This window comes from Electrona antarctica (assembly GCF_951216825.1).
Source record: "Electrona antarctica genome assembly, chromosome: 2".
NCBI lineage: Eukaryota > Metazoa > Chordata > Actinopteri > Myctophiformes > Myctophidae > Electrona > Electrona antarctica.
In genome coordinates this window covers 10,307,081-10,324,747 of record NC_136807.1, presented here as the reverse complement: position 1 = coordinate 10,324,747, position 17,667 = coordinate 10,307,081, and the positions used below count along the sequence as shown (strand labels likewise).

General features: G+C 39.3%; 1 protein-coding gene across 1 annotated transcript in view; it reads left to right on the top strand.

The window, feature by feature from the left end:
- cfap74 (cilia and flagella associated protein 74) overlaps nt 1–17,667 on the top strand; it is a 77,226-nt gene that overhangs the window by 12,918 nt on the left and 46,641 nt on the right. Inside the window, exons 12-14 of the mRNA XM_079524302.1 lie at nt 9,224–9,376; nt 12,834–13,022; nt 13,359–13,477. Coding sequence (XP_079380428.1) covers nt 9,224–9,376; nt 12,834–13,022; nt 13,359–13,477 — 461 coding nt within the window. The remainder of the gene's footprint in view (nt 1–9,223; nt 9,377–12,833; nt 13,023–13,358; nt 13,478–17,667) is intronic.

Below are 17,667 nucleotides of genomic sequence, written 5' to 3'. Positions count from 1 at the left end.
CCATTTACCCTAGTGGGCAGATAATTACAGAGCCAAAAGCGCCCTAACAGCATCCTAACAGCATCCTCCATCTGATTTCACCAGCCAATGGTCTATATGGTCTATCAGAGATACAGGACAGCAACATTTTTGAGTATTGGGTATTCTGATTACATACACAAATTAACCTCAGTGACATATCCAACACTCATTTACCATTACATTTCTGGTTAAAACATGGTTTTACCCCTATTATCTCACTAAATTGATCCCTAGGGGGTATTGTACGGAAAAAAGCACACACCTAGGGCATGAAATCTGATGTGGAACACCGTATCTTAACATCTTAGTCAAAATAATAGGCTAAATCATCATAATAGTTCTCAACTTTGGCTGAGGATAGTAGGTAAAATAGGTCACTAGATCATTTGCTCACCCAAAGTTGCTGTGAAACTTCACAATATACAATAAATATATATATATTTATGTCAGGGGCTAGTAAAATATAGTGTAAGGGGATGCATTGGCGTAAATAAATGGGCATTTTCGGTTTATAAAGACCTAAAGAGCCCTGAAGATACTGTATTAATTGTTAAAGCTCTGCATAATATAGATCCAGCTACCACTTATTGTACACTAAGGGTTGATTGTTTTAATGATAGACACAATATTTCTGACTTTTGACACCCTGATATATGACTTGGGTACTCTGTCACAACTGGGTCAATAAAAAATATACCAATTATGTACAGATTTTGGTGTCTCTGCATCTTTACACAAAAATATTATAGCGTTAGGAGTGATGAAGACGATCATTGTATGAATTCTATCAGGGGTTTTCTAGGGGGAAGTTTTGAAAAGAGTCAGCAAGTTGGCACATTAAACTTGAAAATACTACATTCAAGTTGTTTATGTTTGGGCAAGGGTCACAATTTCAGACAAAATTACTCCCCCATCACTGGGGAACCCAGTCATGTGGACACAGTCACTGTACGTTTTACATACATAAACTATGTTGTTCATGGTGTAAATCAAAATATTATACATTGAATCACTAATATGACTTAATATAATACCCCTTTTGACTAGACCCAATCACTCTTTGTATCACCAAATTCTTCTATTGTTGTCTATTCTACACACAAAGTATGAAGTGTAATGCTAAACCCCTCAAAAGAGACTGAGCCCTAAACCAAGCCAAGCTACCAGAGCTGTTTCATAAAACAGATACTGATGTTAAACACATACAAGGTTATAGAAATGAATTGCACTAACATGTAGTTTAACATCAGTATCTGTTTTATGAAACAGCTCTGGTAGCTTGGCTTGGTTTAGGGCTCAGTCTCTTTTGAGGGGTTTAGCATTACACTTCATACTTTGTGTGTAGAATAGACAACAATAGAAGAATTTGGTGATACAAAGAGTGATTGGGTCTAGTCAAAAGGGGTATTATATTAAGTCATATTAGTGATTCAATGTATAATATTTTGATTTACACCATGAACAACATAGTTTATGTATGTAAAACGTACAGTGACTGTGTCCACATGACTGGGTTCCCCAGTGATGGGGGAGTAATTTTGTCTGAAATTGTGACCCTTGCCCAAACATAAACAACTTGAATGTAGTATTTTCAAGTTTAATGTGCCAACTTGCTGACTCTTTTCAAAACTTCCCCCTAGAAAACCCCTGATAGAATTCATACAATGATCGTCTTCATCACTCCTAACGCTATAATATTTTTGTGTAAAGATGCAGAGACACCAAAATCTGTACATAATTGGTATATTTTTTATTGACCCAGTTGTGACAGAGTACCCAAGTCATATATCAGGGTGTCAAAAGTCAGAAATATTGTGTCTATCATTAAAACAATCAACCCTTAGTGTACAATAAGTGGTAGCTGGATCTATATTATGCAGAGCTTTAACAATTAATACAGTATCTTCAGGGCTCTTTAGGTCTTTATAAACCGAAAATGCCCATTTATTTACGCCAATGCATCCCCTTACACTATATTTTACTAGCCCCTGACATAAATATATATATATTTATTGTATATTGTGAAGTTTCACAGCAACTTTGGGTGAGCAAATGATCTAGTGACCTATTTTACCTACTATCCTCAGCCAAAGTTGAGAACTATTATGATGATTTAGCCTATTATTTTGACTAAGATGTTAAGATACGGTGTTCCACATCAGATTTCATGCCCTAGGTGTGTGCTTTTTTCCGTACAATACCCCCTAGGGATCAATTTAGTGAGATAATAGGGGTAAAACCATGTTTTAACCAGAAATGTAATGGTAAATGAGTGTTGGATATGTCACTGAGGTTAATTTGTGTATGTAATCAGAATACCCAATACTCAAAAATGTTGCTGTCCTGTATCTCTGATAGACCATATAGACCATTGGCTGGTGAAATCAGATGGAGGATGCTGTTAGGATGCTGTTAGGGCGCTTTTGGCTCTGTAATTATCTGCCCACTAGGGTAAATGGATTAGTATGGGTGGTCTTTTTACCACTACAGAGGTTTGCACAGTTACAAAATGGATAGAGAACATGTCTGAAAAATGATAAAATAGCTGAAATGAACAATTATTCCAAATTTAGTTGGCAAAATAGTTATTAGTTAATAGTTATTGGTATTGGTTGAATAATGTACTAGTCATAATATAATGTGAGAGAACAACTGAGTGAATGAGTCAAAAGTGCCTGGTGATTGATGGTGAAGTATTTACTATCTATCACTGACAACTAGTGATTTGTTCTGACTACACTATCTATACAGATCACTGTAGATCTAAAAACAATAGGCATTTAGCATTTAACAACAGAGTTTAGAAACTTTTTCAAGAATATAATCTTAGAAGTAAAAATAATTCCAGGATAATTGATCCAAGTAGATGTTTTTGTATACATCAATAACCCCCTGCATGTGTAGGAATTACACATTTTCTCCTACAAAACATCTTATCATTACAAATAAAATAAAAACTGTAAATAATTTGTAATATTGAGCAAAAGCTTGTATACTAGATACAACTATATAGATGTACCTAGACTAGATACTAGATAAAAACCGGCCCCTGTCAGGTTGTGGGCCTCATGATAGCACTTTTTTTTTGTGTTGTCTGCTGTGTAGTTATTTATTTATTTTTGTTGTAGTATTTTTGTTTGTGTTGTGTTTTGTCAAGGTGTTTTTGTTTTGTCAAGTTTTTGATTTTTGTTTTTGTGTCATGATATTTGTTGTCCAGTTTTTGTTGTGTCGTGCTTTGTCAAGTTTTTGTTTTGTCTGCTGTGTAGTTTATTTATTTTGTTTAGTATTTTTTTTTTTGTGTTGTGTTTTGTCAAGTTTTTGTTTTGTGTTTTTGTTTTGACAAGGTTTTTCATCAAGTTTTTGTTGTGTCTGATGTGTAGCTTTTTGATTTTTGTTTTAGTATTTTTGCTTTTGTGTCATGATATTTGTTTCGTTGTGTTTTGTCTTTTGTGTTTTTGTTTTGACAAGGTTTTTGTGGTGTTGTGCTTTGTCAAGTTTTTGTTTTGTCTGCTGTATAGTTTATTTATTTTGTTTTAGTATTTATTTTTTGTTTGTGTTTTGTCCAGTTTTTGATTTTGTTTCGTGTTTTTATCACATATGTTTGCTACATATTGTGTTTTGTCCAGTTTTTGATTTTGTTTTGTGTTTTTATCACATATGTTTGTTACATATTGTCTTGTCTGGTGTGTAGCCTTTTGATTTTGTTTCGTATTGTTGCTGTGTTATGTTTTTACTGTTTGCTTTGTGTCATTTTTGTTTTGTTTTCTGCTGTTGTATAATTTTTGTTTTGTTTTTGTGTCATGATGTTTGTATAATGTGTGTTTTGTGTTTTTGTTTTGAAAAAGTTTGTTTTGTCAAGTTTGTTTTGAAAAAGTTTGTTTTGTCAAGTTTGTTTTTGTCTGCTGTGTAGTTTATTTATTTTTGTTTTAGTATTTTTTTTGTTTGTGTTGTGTTTTGTCAAGTTTTTTGTTTTGTGTTTTTGTTTTGACAAGGTTTTTCATCAAGTTTTTGTTGTGTCTGATGTGTAGCTTTTTGATTTTTGTTTTAGTATTTTTGCTTTTGTGTCATGATATTTGTTTCGTTGTGTTTTGTCTTTTGTGTTTTTGTTTTGACAAGGTTTTTGTGGTGTTGTGCTTTGTCAAGTTTTTGTTTTGTCTACTGTATAGTTTATTTATTTTGTTTTAGTATTTTTTGTTTGTGTTGTGTTTTGTCAAGTTTTTTGTTTTGTGTTTTTGTTTTGACAAGGTTTTTCATCAAGTTTTTGTTTTGTCTGATGTGTAGCTTTTTGATTTTTGTTTTAGTATTTTTGCTTTTGTGTCATGATATTTGTTTCGTTGTGTTTTGTGTTTTTGTTTTGACAAGGTTTTTGTGGTGTTGTGCTTTGTCAAGTTTTTGTTTTGTCTACTGTATAGTTTATTTATTTTGTTTTAGTATTTTTATTTTTTTTGTGTTGTGTCAAGTTTTTGTTTTGTCTGCTGTGTAGTTTATTTATTTTGTTTGCATTTGTGTCATGATATTTGTTTAATGTATGTTTTGTGTTTTTGTTTTGACATGGTTTTTGTTTTATCAAGTTTTTGTTGTGTCTGATGTGTAGCTTTTTGATTTTTGTTTTAGTATTTTTGCTTTTGTGTCATGATATTTGTTTAATGGGTGTTTTGTTTTGTTGTGTTTTGTCCAGTTTTTGTGGTGTTGTGCTTTGTCAAGTTTTTGTTTTGTCTGCTGTGTAGTTTATTTATTTTGTTTTAGTATTTTTTGTTTGTTGTGTCACGTATTGTCTTGTTTTTCTGCTGTTGTATGATTGTTGTTTGTTTTTGTATCATTTTTGTGTATGTGATGCTGTAAATAGTATTGTTATATAGTTTACAATTTACAATTTAGGTATTTTACCATATAAATCCCCGTAAATCACATTTTTCAAAAGATTATCAACATGAATCATACGCTAACTAGTAACCTACCATCAATCCATCAGTGGAATATCTGTATGATGAACCAATACGTATGCACTATAGAGTTCTGTGTCTACATAAGGTGTACTAACAGTCCTAACAATAGGGGCATAATGCTATCTATGGTGCTGAAATCGTTTGCATGACTGGTTGATCAACATCTATAGAAATTCCCCACTAGGTGGATATCATTAACTTTCACTATAATTGAAAACATATGGTCTCATGGCTAGACTCCAAGCATCCTAAACCACTAGACCATATGGGATTATGATGTACTACCTGTAATGTTTGGTTAATAACCTGATCATACAATGTCTGAAGACAATAATTACTGCTCGAACCACTGTCCCCTATGAGCATAACATAACCATATTGTAATATAATTAGAGAGGACAGATATGTTACATGTAAGAGCCTCATCATGTCTGAAGGATACCAAATAATAGCAGAGAATATTGGATCCATGTAATACTGTAAAAACTGCCAGTTACTGCGTACAAATAATCGTAAACACCTATGGCTCTCATACTATTCTGTATGTTGTGTAATTGTTCACAGATAGGCTACACAGGCTAGATTTACACCGGTCAATATTCAAGCTAAGTATAACCCCTTCATGTGTGTATTGAGCCTATGGGGTAGATCTGAATTACACCTACATTACTTAAATTCACAGCCTATGGGGCAAACCTGATATTACACCCTTTGTGGTTCCTCACATGCACAAGGCAGCCAGATAGGCATACAGTCATCCAAGCATACAGTTAGATAGCATCTCAAGAGTTAAATATCTAATGGGTTCCATTTGGTCCCCACCTGTCCATAATATACCTATGTTACAGATATATAGAAAAATCAGTTAGACATTAAACCACCCCATAGAAAGCCATATAGACAGCCAGACTATACTATATACTATACAGTCAGGTCCCTATACAGTGGGGCATTTGGCTACCATAACACCAATAACATTGAGCATTGAAAGCCTGAATTAGTCTAAATAGTCTAAAGAATAACCAATACAACTAAATAGTTTTTAGTAATTTTGAAGACTTGCTACATTTACTAGCAAAGCATGACTCGTGACCCCCATACTGGCTTTCCCTACATGCCTGATCATTACCCCTATAATCATAAAGCCTTCATCAAGAGTCCGTTTGGTTGCATGTTCATCATGATTTTAGCTGTCTGTGGACCAAAAATGAAGTGAACTGAGATCCACTCCCCTAGAGGGCTTGAAACCCCAATGCATTGGGGTGTAGTGGTGTTAACCGGTATTACACCGATGAGATGCTCAAATCCATAGTCTATGGGCCAAAACTGGTATTACACCCCCTTGTAGGGCCCCTGGATGGGGGTGTCCTCTGAACCACTGAGACGAAAAATAAATAGATGAATTGCACTAGGAGGCTGAAACCCCCTACAGGTCTGTAGTGGCTGTATGAGGAATTACACCTACATTATTAGATCCATAGTCTATGGTCAAAAATGGAATTACACCATAAAATGGACCAATCTGTTAGACAAAAAAGAAAAGCTAGACAGCAGACCAACCTGATGTTTAAACCTGCAGTACCAGCTATACGCCACATATACACTAGACTATACCTACACATAGTAGACCAACCCCCATACACACCCCACCCACACAGTAGACCACCCCCTCTAACTAACCATTGTGCAAACCTTTTCGAACATATTTGCGGCATCTACAACACCCCAGCTAGTTCAAGCTTTCTTCACTACGAGTTCACACGTACATAGGCAGTACAATTGAGAAACCACATTTACACTAAAAGTTATTTTCTTTATTTGTTTAAGTTTTTAACTTTTAACTTGTTTTGTAACTTTTTTTTTCTTGTTTTATGTTTTGTAAGTGTTTTTCTTTTTTTCAAAGTTTTTTTTTTAAGTTTTTTATTTTCTATTTTCTATTTTTTCATTTTTTCATTATAAGTTTTGCTTAAATGAATTTTCTTTTTTAAATTTGCATAATTTATTCATACTTTTATTTTTCCATACCTATACTCAATAGTGTACCCCTACTGTACACCCAATACTCCAACGTATATATGCACCTGGAAATTGCAATGTTAGGGCTAAACCAACACACAAGCTGTGTGTTTTCCTGTCAGCTGTCAGCTGCTGTCATCTGTCACCTGTCACCTGTCACCTATCACCTGGTACCTGTCACCTGTCAACTGTCACTTTCAAAGAGAAGGGGACCCCCACCCCCCTCTAATGAGGGGGGAGGGGGTTTACAACTGCACCTGGCACATAAAAAAGATAAGGGATCCCCCACCCCCGGTTTTAACTACATCTAATTAACACATTAACACAACATCAATGTTTTGAGGGGGGGGGGGGGTTTACAACTGTCACCTGGCACTTCAAAGAGAATGGCCCCCACCCCCCGGTTACAACTGCCACCTGGCACTTCTAAAAGATAAGGGATCCCCCACCCCCACTCCCCCAGAGGTTCATCTAAACTTTCTATTGTTCTATTCACACCTGGAGCCGGCATGTCTGTCTGTCTGAGGGACACCCCCCTTCCTGAAAACACGCAGGCAGGGGACAGAGAGAGAGAGAGGGAGGGGGAGATGGAGCAGACTTAAACATTTAATGATATAAAACACTTAAGCTCTTAATCCAGAGCGATTTATAATAAGCAATAACAAAAGCATGGCAATACATCACATACATAAATAAAACGATTATAATAATAATAATAATAATAATAATAATAATTATAATATAATATGATTTTTATGATATATACAATATGATTATGGAATTTAGGGAATGCGTGGAATGTATGGAATGTATGGAATGTATGGAATGTATGGAATGTATGAATAAATTAACATAAATTAACATAAATTACTCACTGGCGCCCCCAGTGGCCACAGGGGTTCATGATCACCAGTATATAGTAACTACTCACAGGTTTTAAAAGACAGGTGCCATTAAAAACACTGAATTATTTTGCCGGTCACAAATATAAAACTTCAAATCTAAAATGCAATAGCCTATCTAAAAATCCAAATGGTGTAAAACTCAAATCTAAAATCCACTATCATTTAAAAGTCTGCACATATATGGGATTGGTGATTTTCTGTATCTCTCAGTTCTGCATGATGGGGTGTCCAGGTCGTCTCCATTTCTAGTTTGACGTCCAGAGATCTCTGTTTGCTTACACTGTGGTGTAAGCAACGTAGCTGAAGCTACTGTAACAAAATTAATTTACCAATGAGTTCACTATACTGTTACTGTACTAGTAGTCTCCCACATAGAACTCCCAGTAGAGTTCACTATACTGTTACTGTACTAGTCTCCCACATAGAACTCCCAGTAGAGTTCACTATACTGTTACTGTACTAGTCTCCCACATAGAACTCCCAGTAGAGTTCACTATACTGTTACTGTACTAGTCTCCCACATAGAACTCCCAGTAGAGTATACTGTACTAGTGTCCCACATAGAACTCCCAGTAGAGTACTGTACAGAGTAGTGAATGACAGGCCTTTCTATAAGGTCAGTCTACTATGTTCTTACCCTTCTGGCTCCAAAACTGTGGAATGCACTCCCCGTTGCAGTCAGAACTGCAGCATCACTCCCAATCTTCCGCCGTAGTCTGAAAACCCACCTTTTCAGACTCCATCATGGCCCATAGCACTTACCCTACCCCCTTAGATAGCATTTCTGTAGACTTAGATATCATTTGATACAGACTTATAGCATGTTATGTAGACAGCACTATAATTGCATTGTATGTAGTCATAGCACATCGAAGTACATATGTATAGCATAGTATAGTATATATGTATAGTTTTATATGTATAGCTTAATTATATAGATATTCCACTGTTACATTCTTAGCTTACGGTACGCATGTGTCATGATAAATGCTTTTTATGTGATGTATTCCCATGCTTTTTTGTTCTTGCTTAATGTAAGTCGCTCTGGATCAAGAGCGTCTGCTAAATGCCTAAATTGTAAATTGTACCCTTCTGTAATTTCTCCAACGCCTGGCTTTGTGTGTGCCTTTATGTGGCAGCCAAGTCTAGGGACTTTTTGTGTGTGCTTTATTCATGCCCCCTGTGACATCATGTGACAGCCACAGTGGGCGCCCCACTTCACACGAGTGTGATTTTTAACGTAAACAAATAACTTAAAACAGCGTATGGTTTCCTTCCCCTTTCAATGACGTTGTAACACTCCGTACATTGCTGCTGTGTGTATCCGACCATCAGGAGAGAGAGTTGAGTGGCGATGGCGGCTCTTCGTCGGATCTCTCTGACCAGGAAGGCGTGCAGGAACCCAGGGCGCAGGACGAGGAACTGGGTGGGGACCAAATCTTTGCTGAGCCTGAGTTTTTGGGCCTTTGGGATCAAACGTATAATAAGGTAAAAAATGAAATCTATGCTGCTTTCCACCAACACACAATCCTTCCGTGCTAGCTCCTGAGACTGACCCATAAATGGTAAATGGTGCATTTATATAGTGCCTTTATCCAAGGCGCTTTACAGAGATTGTGCATTACATTCACCCACACACACATTCTCGCCGGGGGAAACCATGCAAGGCACCAACCTGCACATCGGGAGCAATTAGGCCGGGGTTCAGAGTCTTGCTCAAGGACACTTCGACACTAACTCTGGGGGAGCCCGGGTTCGAACTGGGAAGTGGGAACATTGCGGTTCCCATCTGGTCACTCTACCCCTGAGCCACTACTGACCCTAGTCCCAAGTCTTCAGAAGTTGACATGGCTTTGTTTGCCTCGCTTGGCAGCAGGTTTGACTTTGAACCGGAAACATGACACATGACATGTGCATCCAGTTCAAATCTGCTGCTGAGCCAATCAAACAAAGCTGGTGCATGGGAACGGGAACAGGAGATGGGTATGCCACCTTCTGAAAACCCTGGGACTACAGTTATGCACAGAGACTGTTAAAGCTATATTTCCACCAACCGTCGTCCATCTGGGCTATGAGATCTGGGCAACTACAGATTCCAAACCATGGGGTGAAAATGCAAAAAATAACTTACTCCAAGTTGGGATCGATTGGTCAACCCACTGAAGAAGAAAAAAAGATTAGGATGGAAGGACTGACTGACAGTTTTGTTTTTATAGCAGAATGTAGTTTGGCATTGGCACATCAATGGACTGACTAGACTACATGTTGTCTCAGTAAGACAGTCCTCCCCCTATCCACAAGGAGGAGCAGTGCACCAAAGCATTATGTGAATTGTAGTCCAGGAAGGAAGTGAGCCCAGTGTCGATGACATCTGAGACACTGGGCTCACTGCTAAAATCTAAAATATCTAAAACCACATATTACACACATAAAGACCCCCAGGAAAGTGTTCTAAATCTTCTAAACGTGAAGTGTCCCTTTAAGAGTGTTAACAATAGGGACTATGTCATCTGTAATGTATTACACGTATGTATGCTTAATGCACCAATCCTTTAATGTACAAATGGAAGTAGTCCCATATTTAATGGGCCTTTGATATGATTCTTTCTGGCAATGAAATATTCATGCGATGCAAAGGAGCTTCTCTAGTCCCATTAGAGAGGAGCACAGGCTCTCTCTTTCTGTCCTCCCATACACTTAAGATCTGCGGTGACAGGCGTCACTTCTAATTGTGCCGGTGCCATCGAGGACTCCGAAGGAGCCATCGAAGGAGCGCGGCACTACAGCTCAGACCTCCTCTAAGTCAAGTGGAAAAGGATCTTTCCTCCTACGCACAGGAAAATACATGTTTTTTTAATTAAATTCTTCTTTAAAAGGATATATGATTCCATGAGGAACCATCACCGACTAAAGAACCGTTTTATTTAGTGAATGGTTCTTCGTGTATGGTTCTATAGATGTTTTTTGTTGATGTTCTTTGAGGAACCACACATGATTCCTCTCCTAACTATTTTGATCGTACTTTGAGGCAACTTTAACCACTTAAACATGGGCGGACATTCGCTGAAGTACAACCTTAGAACGCATGGTGTTGTGAGCTTGTAGATGTGCTATTTTTGACGAAGAGACAAAAAGGTGTGGACCAAGTACAGACCGCTGGGAGACACCTGACAATGAATTTTAGAGTAGTCAAAGTCGTTAAGGGTTCTTTATAAAACCAAATAAAGCACCGTTGAATAAGGTTTTTTCTAACCATTTTCTTACTTATACTGAACAAACACTAGTCTATATCAATGATTAGACGGATCAGAATATATAATATAATACTATCTTAACAAAGGAATATCACTTACCCTAACTTTAATAACAAAATGACCAAACCTGACTACTGGTATGCAGGTTTCCGAGCTGTACCCCGGTGGCTCAGGGGTAGAGTGGCTGGATGGCAACCGTGAGGTTACCAGTTCAAACCCGGGCTCCCCCAGAGTTACTGTCGAAGTGTCCTTGAGCAAGACACTGAACCCCAAATTGCTCCCGATGTGCTAGTTGGTGCCTTGCATGGTTTCCGCTGCCATCGGTGTATGAATGTGTGTGTGAATGGGTGAATGTAATGCACAATCTCTGTAAAGCGCCTTGGATAAAGGCACTATATAAATGCACCATTTACCATTTTACCATTTTGTTCACAGCTCTTCTCTGGGACACAAAGTGAATAGATGGAAACGGTGTAATGAACACTAACCAATTTTAATATAGGATAATAGGATTCGTCATAAATTCCCTGCGGATTCTTTATATAAGCCTTTATGTGTTCCAATGTTCGATGGCAAACTCATAATTAAGTCATTATTAATTAAAATGTCATGATCGTGGCAGCCCTATAGCGCGACGCTGTCATTGCAGACAATCACGTTCTCAACTCAACACACTTTATGTGAGGGGAAAATGATACAAAACCAGGCAGATGAGAGTCATATGGAGGAAGTTGTGGGGGTGGATTCTGTTATGGATGATTTGTTGCTTTGTGTGGTTATGTTATTTTGTAGCAGAGTGTGTTGAGGGGATTGTGGAGCTTGGTTCTACCTGGATCATTATTGTAAGTAGGCAACTAGTACACAGCCGAGACATGCGTGGGCAGCGTGTTCCTAGGGTCATCATTCTGCTTGGAGAAAAAACCTTTACTGCACTGCATCATAATGTTGGGAACAGCTGTGTAGACACAGATTATGTCTAAAGAGAAAGAAAACAAAGTGTTCATGGCAGTGCATATAAACATTTTGTGCATTGTGAAATGTTTATTTTATTTTATTACCGGTATACTGCATAGTATATTTATTTGATGTTGAGAGTTTATTTTTTTTTATTTTTTTTAAAGATATTTTTTTGCGGCTTACGCCTTTTATTGGTTTTTGAAGGGACAGACAGTAGGCTGACAGGAAACGGGAGAGAGATGGGGGAAGACATGCAGTAAAGGCCGTGTCGGGCTCGGGAGTCGAACTCGCGGCACACTGCGACTGGATTACCAGTCGGGTGCCCAGACGGTTACGCCACCGCCTGGGCTGTTGAGAGTTTATTAATGAAATTACACAATGCTTTGGTAACTTTGTATTTAATGGCCCAGAGGGGGCCTAGAATTGAGCTCTCTCTAGGACCAATTATGTGTACATTATGATTTTCATACACACTCAATAAAAAGGGCAACCCAGAGGTGTGCATATACTGTGCAGTAGTTCAAATGCAACCCGTCTCATCCTTGTACAAGGAATATTTCAGAAGTTATATGCATGACAATGTGTTAAATCAATCATTTGCCTGGTTGACCAAATTGGTCCAATTTTGAGTCTGGGCTCTATGAAGTTTCAGGGCCTTGCCTTGTGATTCAGTTGTTGACTTCATGAGTCAACTTACTGTATGATAAACGTGAAAATGACATTAACATCTCCAGGTCCAATCAAAGAGGAGCCTAGATGCGGAGGCTCTGGCTAGGCTGCCCCAGAAAGCAGCAGAGAAGCAGCACGTGCCTCCCGTGCCTGCCGTACCCGCTGGGAATCTCACTATGCCTGCTAAAAAAGTTTGTGGGAAAGCGATGAAAGGGCCACCATTCATCAGTAAACCTGACGTGATCATTTTCAAGGTACTACAACGCCAGTTTTCTTTTCTTTTCTTTTCTTTTCTTTTCTTTACACCCCACATTTAATGTATACATTTATAATTTATATTTATTACTAGCAATGTGTCAATTTGTGCACACTCCTTTTACACCACAAACAAACAGGAAATATCAATAACCCCAATTTGTTTTGTCCCAAGTATTACCTTTTTTATGTCTATTCAAAATGCATTTTTTCCCCCTCCACAACATAAAGACAGGCAAAGAAAACCAATCCCTCTCTCCTTCCCCCTGCCCCAACTTTTCTTTAGACTTTTGTTTATCGATCATAATAGTTACTGTCACTCAATGCAATCACAGGACTTTGAGGTGGGGAAAACATACAGAAAGAAGGTTCTCCTGACTAACATCACCTACGCCACAAACTACTGCAAGCTTCTGGGACTCTCCACCCAACTGATGGATTTCATCTCCATCAGGTAAGTAGCTGCAGGTGGAATTAACAACCAGGTTTTGTACCAAAAATAGCATATTGCGTTGTGAGATCGGCTAGTTTTGGCAAAGAGATTTGGTGTAGACAACGGAAAAAGTGGTCAAAGTACAGTTGTGCAGTACTGTTTTACTAAGAATTGAAAAGGGACACCCTGCACTATACTGTTGATGGTGTGTAAGTAGCAATGTCTGAAATGAAAGTACAACTCATAGGGAAGGGCATGGCCATTCTCAGCTCTTTTAACAAGGATGTATTATGTATCTTTAAAGGAAAGTGACACCTCATATATATAGTATCCCTCTAAGCCAAACCCGTTTCTAAAAGAGTGCTGACTAGCTCTCTGAAGTAATTCTGGGATATGAAATTAGTTAGCAACAGCATCTTTTGCTGGAATTTATAAATGTTCAATGAAAAGTTAATATAGAGGGTATACAGCACGTTGGGAAGTCAGTCGTGTGTGAGAGAAGAAGCCTAGCCGTCCTACATTATGTAGGGCATATGTAGGCTACATATGGACACCAGCTTGGAGCACCACGCTCTCAGTTCCTCTCAGTGAGTCGGTCCATAGGGGTCACTGCAATGAGTCAGGCCATAAGAGTCATGAGGCAGACCATGCCAGGGCTCTTCTATTCTCCGTTTGAAGCCTGACAAGTTGAAAATACCAGATCTACAAGCTCTCAATGCATCGTATTGCGGAAAAAACTAGCTTTTGCCCCATGCCTGCCAGCAGCCCACAGCCCGAGCAAGCGATGTGGGTGTTAGTGTACCACAGGTCACTTGCAATATATCAGTTTCTGCATGTTAGTTTCATGCCAATTGACACGGTTACCCCGGTCCTCTCTCTTCCCCATTGCTCGCCTCATCTCGTCTCTTTCGTTCTGCCTGACCGTGCCAATTGTCTCCCATTAGCTGCCTGCCACCAAAATAGCCGCTATACTTTTCCTGGGGTACACAACAAACATGTATACTGTAATATATATAACACAACACAATACAACCATGCAGGGGTGCAAGGGGAGACTAGCTGTCGCTGTCCAGCCTCAGTAGGGACTGTCTGAACGCATCAATCTCCACCGCTCTGGTCCGCGCACTCTCTCGCACATTCACACTCACTCTTTTAACCACCTAAAACCTCGATACTTTCTTAACTAATAGTTAGTAGAACACGTCAGGTTATGACACGTGCTATAGGCTTGTCTGTCTTGATCTGCTATTACTGCTAAATATAAATCCTGGAGGAGGGATGCTAGGGTTCAAGTGGTTAGGTACACCCACACACAGCCCGCCCCCTCATTCTGGCTCTGAATCTGATGTTAACATGTATTGCATGTACTGTAGGCACCACCAGAACCTCCAGAGAGTTCATATGATCACACTGAGACAATTACACTCTCAGAGGTAAATTGGCACTCAGGATATTGCAGCGTATAACGTTCTAGTCAAATCTCTCTCTCTCTCTCTCTCTCTCTCTCTCTCTCTCTCTCTCTCTCTCTCTCTCTCTCTCTCTCTCCTGCCACCAGGCTCACCGAAATCTCCCACATGTTTCTGAAGTGTCACACTTCATTATTTCCTGACCTGATGATGAAGTTTCTTTATTAGGAAAAGACCCCTTGAGATGAACCATCTCGTTTTTGAGGGGCTCCCAACACAGATACATGTACATGTCACAACATTATTGTACATGTAAACAGTAAAACAAAACAAATTACATACACCTAACATGGACAGGACAAAACACTAAACATAGCAAACCTTGAAAACCTTACAACCTCATTACGGCATTGAATCCAATAATATACTGTAGCACATTATGAAAAATACTATGTCCTATACAGTGAGAATCAGAATCAGAGGAGCACTGTAACCTACTGTATTCTACACAGTGAACATCCCGAGTGTCAATTTTACTCAGAGAGTGTACGGATCTAACCAAATGGACCCTTATGAGTTACAAATGTGGCTACATTTAACTCTAAGGATTTTTAGGGTTCTTCACTATCAGAATAGCAACTCTTAATGACATAACTACAGTGTTATTATGAACTATTATGCAACCATGTTGTGCACATAATAATCCCAGCACTTCACACTCCGAATATCACATGATTGAAACCAGTCGTGACCAAGTCTTCACGGCTCACACATCCAATAAGCAACATTTGCACAGCAGCAGAGAGAGAGAGAGAGAGAGAGAGAGAGAGAGATGTGAACCAGGGAACATGTTAGGCTTTTTTTTCTTTTCTTTTTTCCACAGAAGCCCATGGTTCCCTGTACGCCCCCTGAAATTCTAAAAATGGCTTCCAACGCCCAACCTCCTCTCCCCTCAGCATACAGTAGCAGCACACGTTGCCAGAACGGACTCTCTGACTGCTTTATTCGTCTTCACTGCTGGGACACACCGCCAGGTGCATGATGATGGCCCAATGGCCCAGGCTTGGCTCGCCTGCCATGCTGGGAGAAACGGACATGAAGCAGTGGGTTCACGAACTCGCACCCATTGTAAATGATGTGGCTGAATGAAGGGCATCTGTGCCCTCCCTCCCCTGTGGCATTGTGAGCAGAAGTTGTGAGCAGAACTATAAAGGAATAGACTTTTTCCCAGCAGTCATGCTGACATAAATAGTAGCGTGTAATGTTACCAGTGGTGCTAATTATCTCTCTATTATTTGGAAAGGGTTTCAGCCCGATTCCACTTCCTTATTTGTACTTAATATTCACCAAAATCAAAACTCCCACCACAGGACCAATACATTAACACCTTTGCAACCAATAATGCGTCGCGCCTGTCACAGACAAAAAGCGAGTTCAGTCAGAACACTCGGTGCAGTTGTTGGCGGCTGTCCATTGGGCCGCCTCAACTCCACATCCACATCCACTCATCCAATCACACGCTCATTCACATTCTCAGACCGCTCTATTTAATCTGGAAGTTTGCACTGCTTGCTTTGCTACTGTTATGCTGCTGCTGCTGCTGCTGCTGCTCTCACCACTGCTCGGACACTGCTGCTCACCCGCCACCACCCCAGCTACCACCTGTTGTTTTGGACCTGCTGTTTATGTACGGGGGATTTAGAGTCCCTATGGTTGGGAGTCTGATGCGCTTTATCGGAGTACATAAAAAGTAGATCCAATTCAATTCCAAACCATAATAAATATATTGATAAAATATATTATATCCATTCATGAGTGACTGAACTATATTAATGGCAAGTATTTCCTACAGCTTTAAGTCCAAATATCTGACATGGATTTCACAGAAATGTGAACTTATTGTATCACAGCAGCTAGATGCGCAATAATGCAGAATGCCACCACAGTGTTCATATTGTTGTGATTGAAATGAAATGAAATGAAATCTATATTTACCCAGGGTATCTGGGCTAAGCTCAAGAACTTGTTTCCAGCCAGGCCCTGCTCATAGAACACATTTCATCGTAGTGGTTGATGCCTTGTTCAAGGGCATTTCAGCGGTGGTAATTTTAACGTGTCGGACGGCTGGTTCGAACTGGGAACCTTCCGGTATCTAGACCGCGCCGCTATCCGTTCGGCCACCGCTGCCACTTGATTCATGATCACAATGTGCTCAGAAGTCACTGGGTGTTTTAGCTCTGCTGAACTGAATAATAAACTGCACATTAGTGCACATTAGTTCACTGTGGCAGAGGAAGCAGCCAGGATGCACAGTATAATGGCATAGAAAACGGCAACCGCGTTCTCAGACATATAATGTACTGTATAGCTGGTCTGCTGCACTGGAAACATGGCCTGGTTTGCAGCTAAAAATACAGCCACACCGCCACGTTGTTCCAAACATGGCCTCACTCCTTGTTCAAACTCGAACCACTAGTTGTTTTCTTTCATATTGCGTGTCTCTAGCTCAGTCTCCCCGAAAATAACAGCAATTGGGGATTGTGTATGAACTAAATTAACCCATTTTGGGGCGGGAACCCCTTTTGGTGTTTTAACTAAGCATTATGTTATACTTTAGCTATTGAAAAATAGCAGATCTACAAGCTCATAGCGCGCCACCGAGTGGCGCGCTACAAGCTTGTAGGTCTGCTATTTTTGAAAAATCGAAGAACGACACATAGAAACATAGCTTTTTCAGAAAACTGTCAGGATTTGGAAGACATTTTTAGAATCTGATCTCAGGTCAAAATGGGTCAGCTCAGAGCT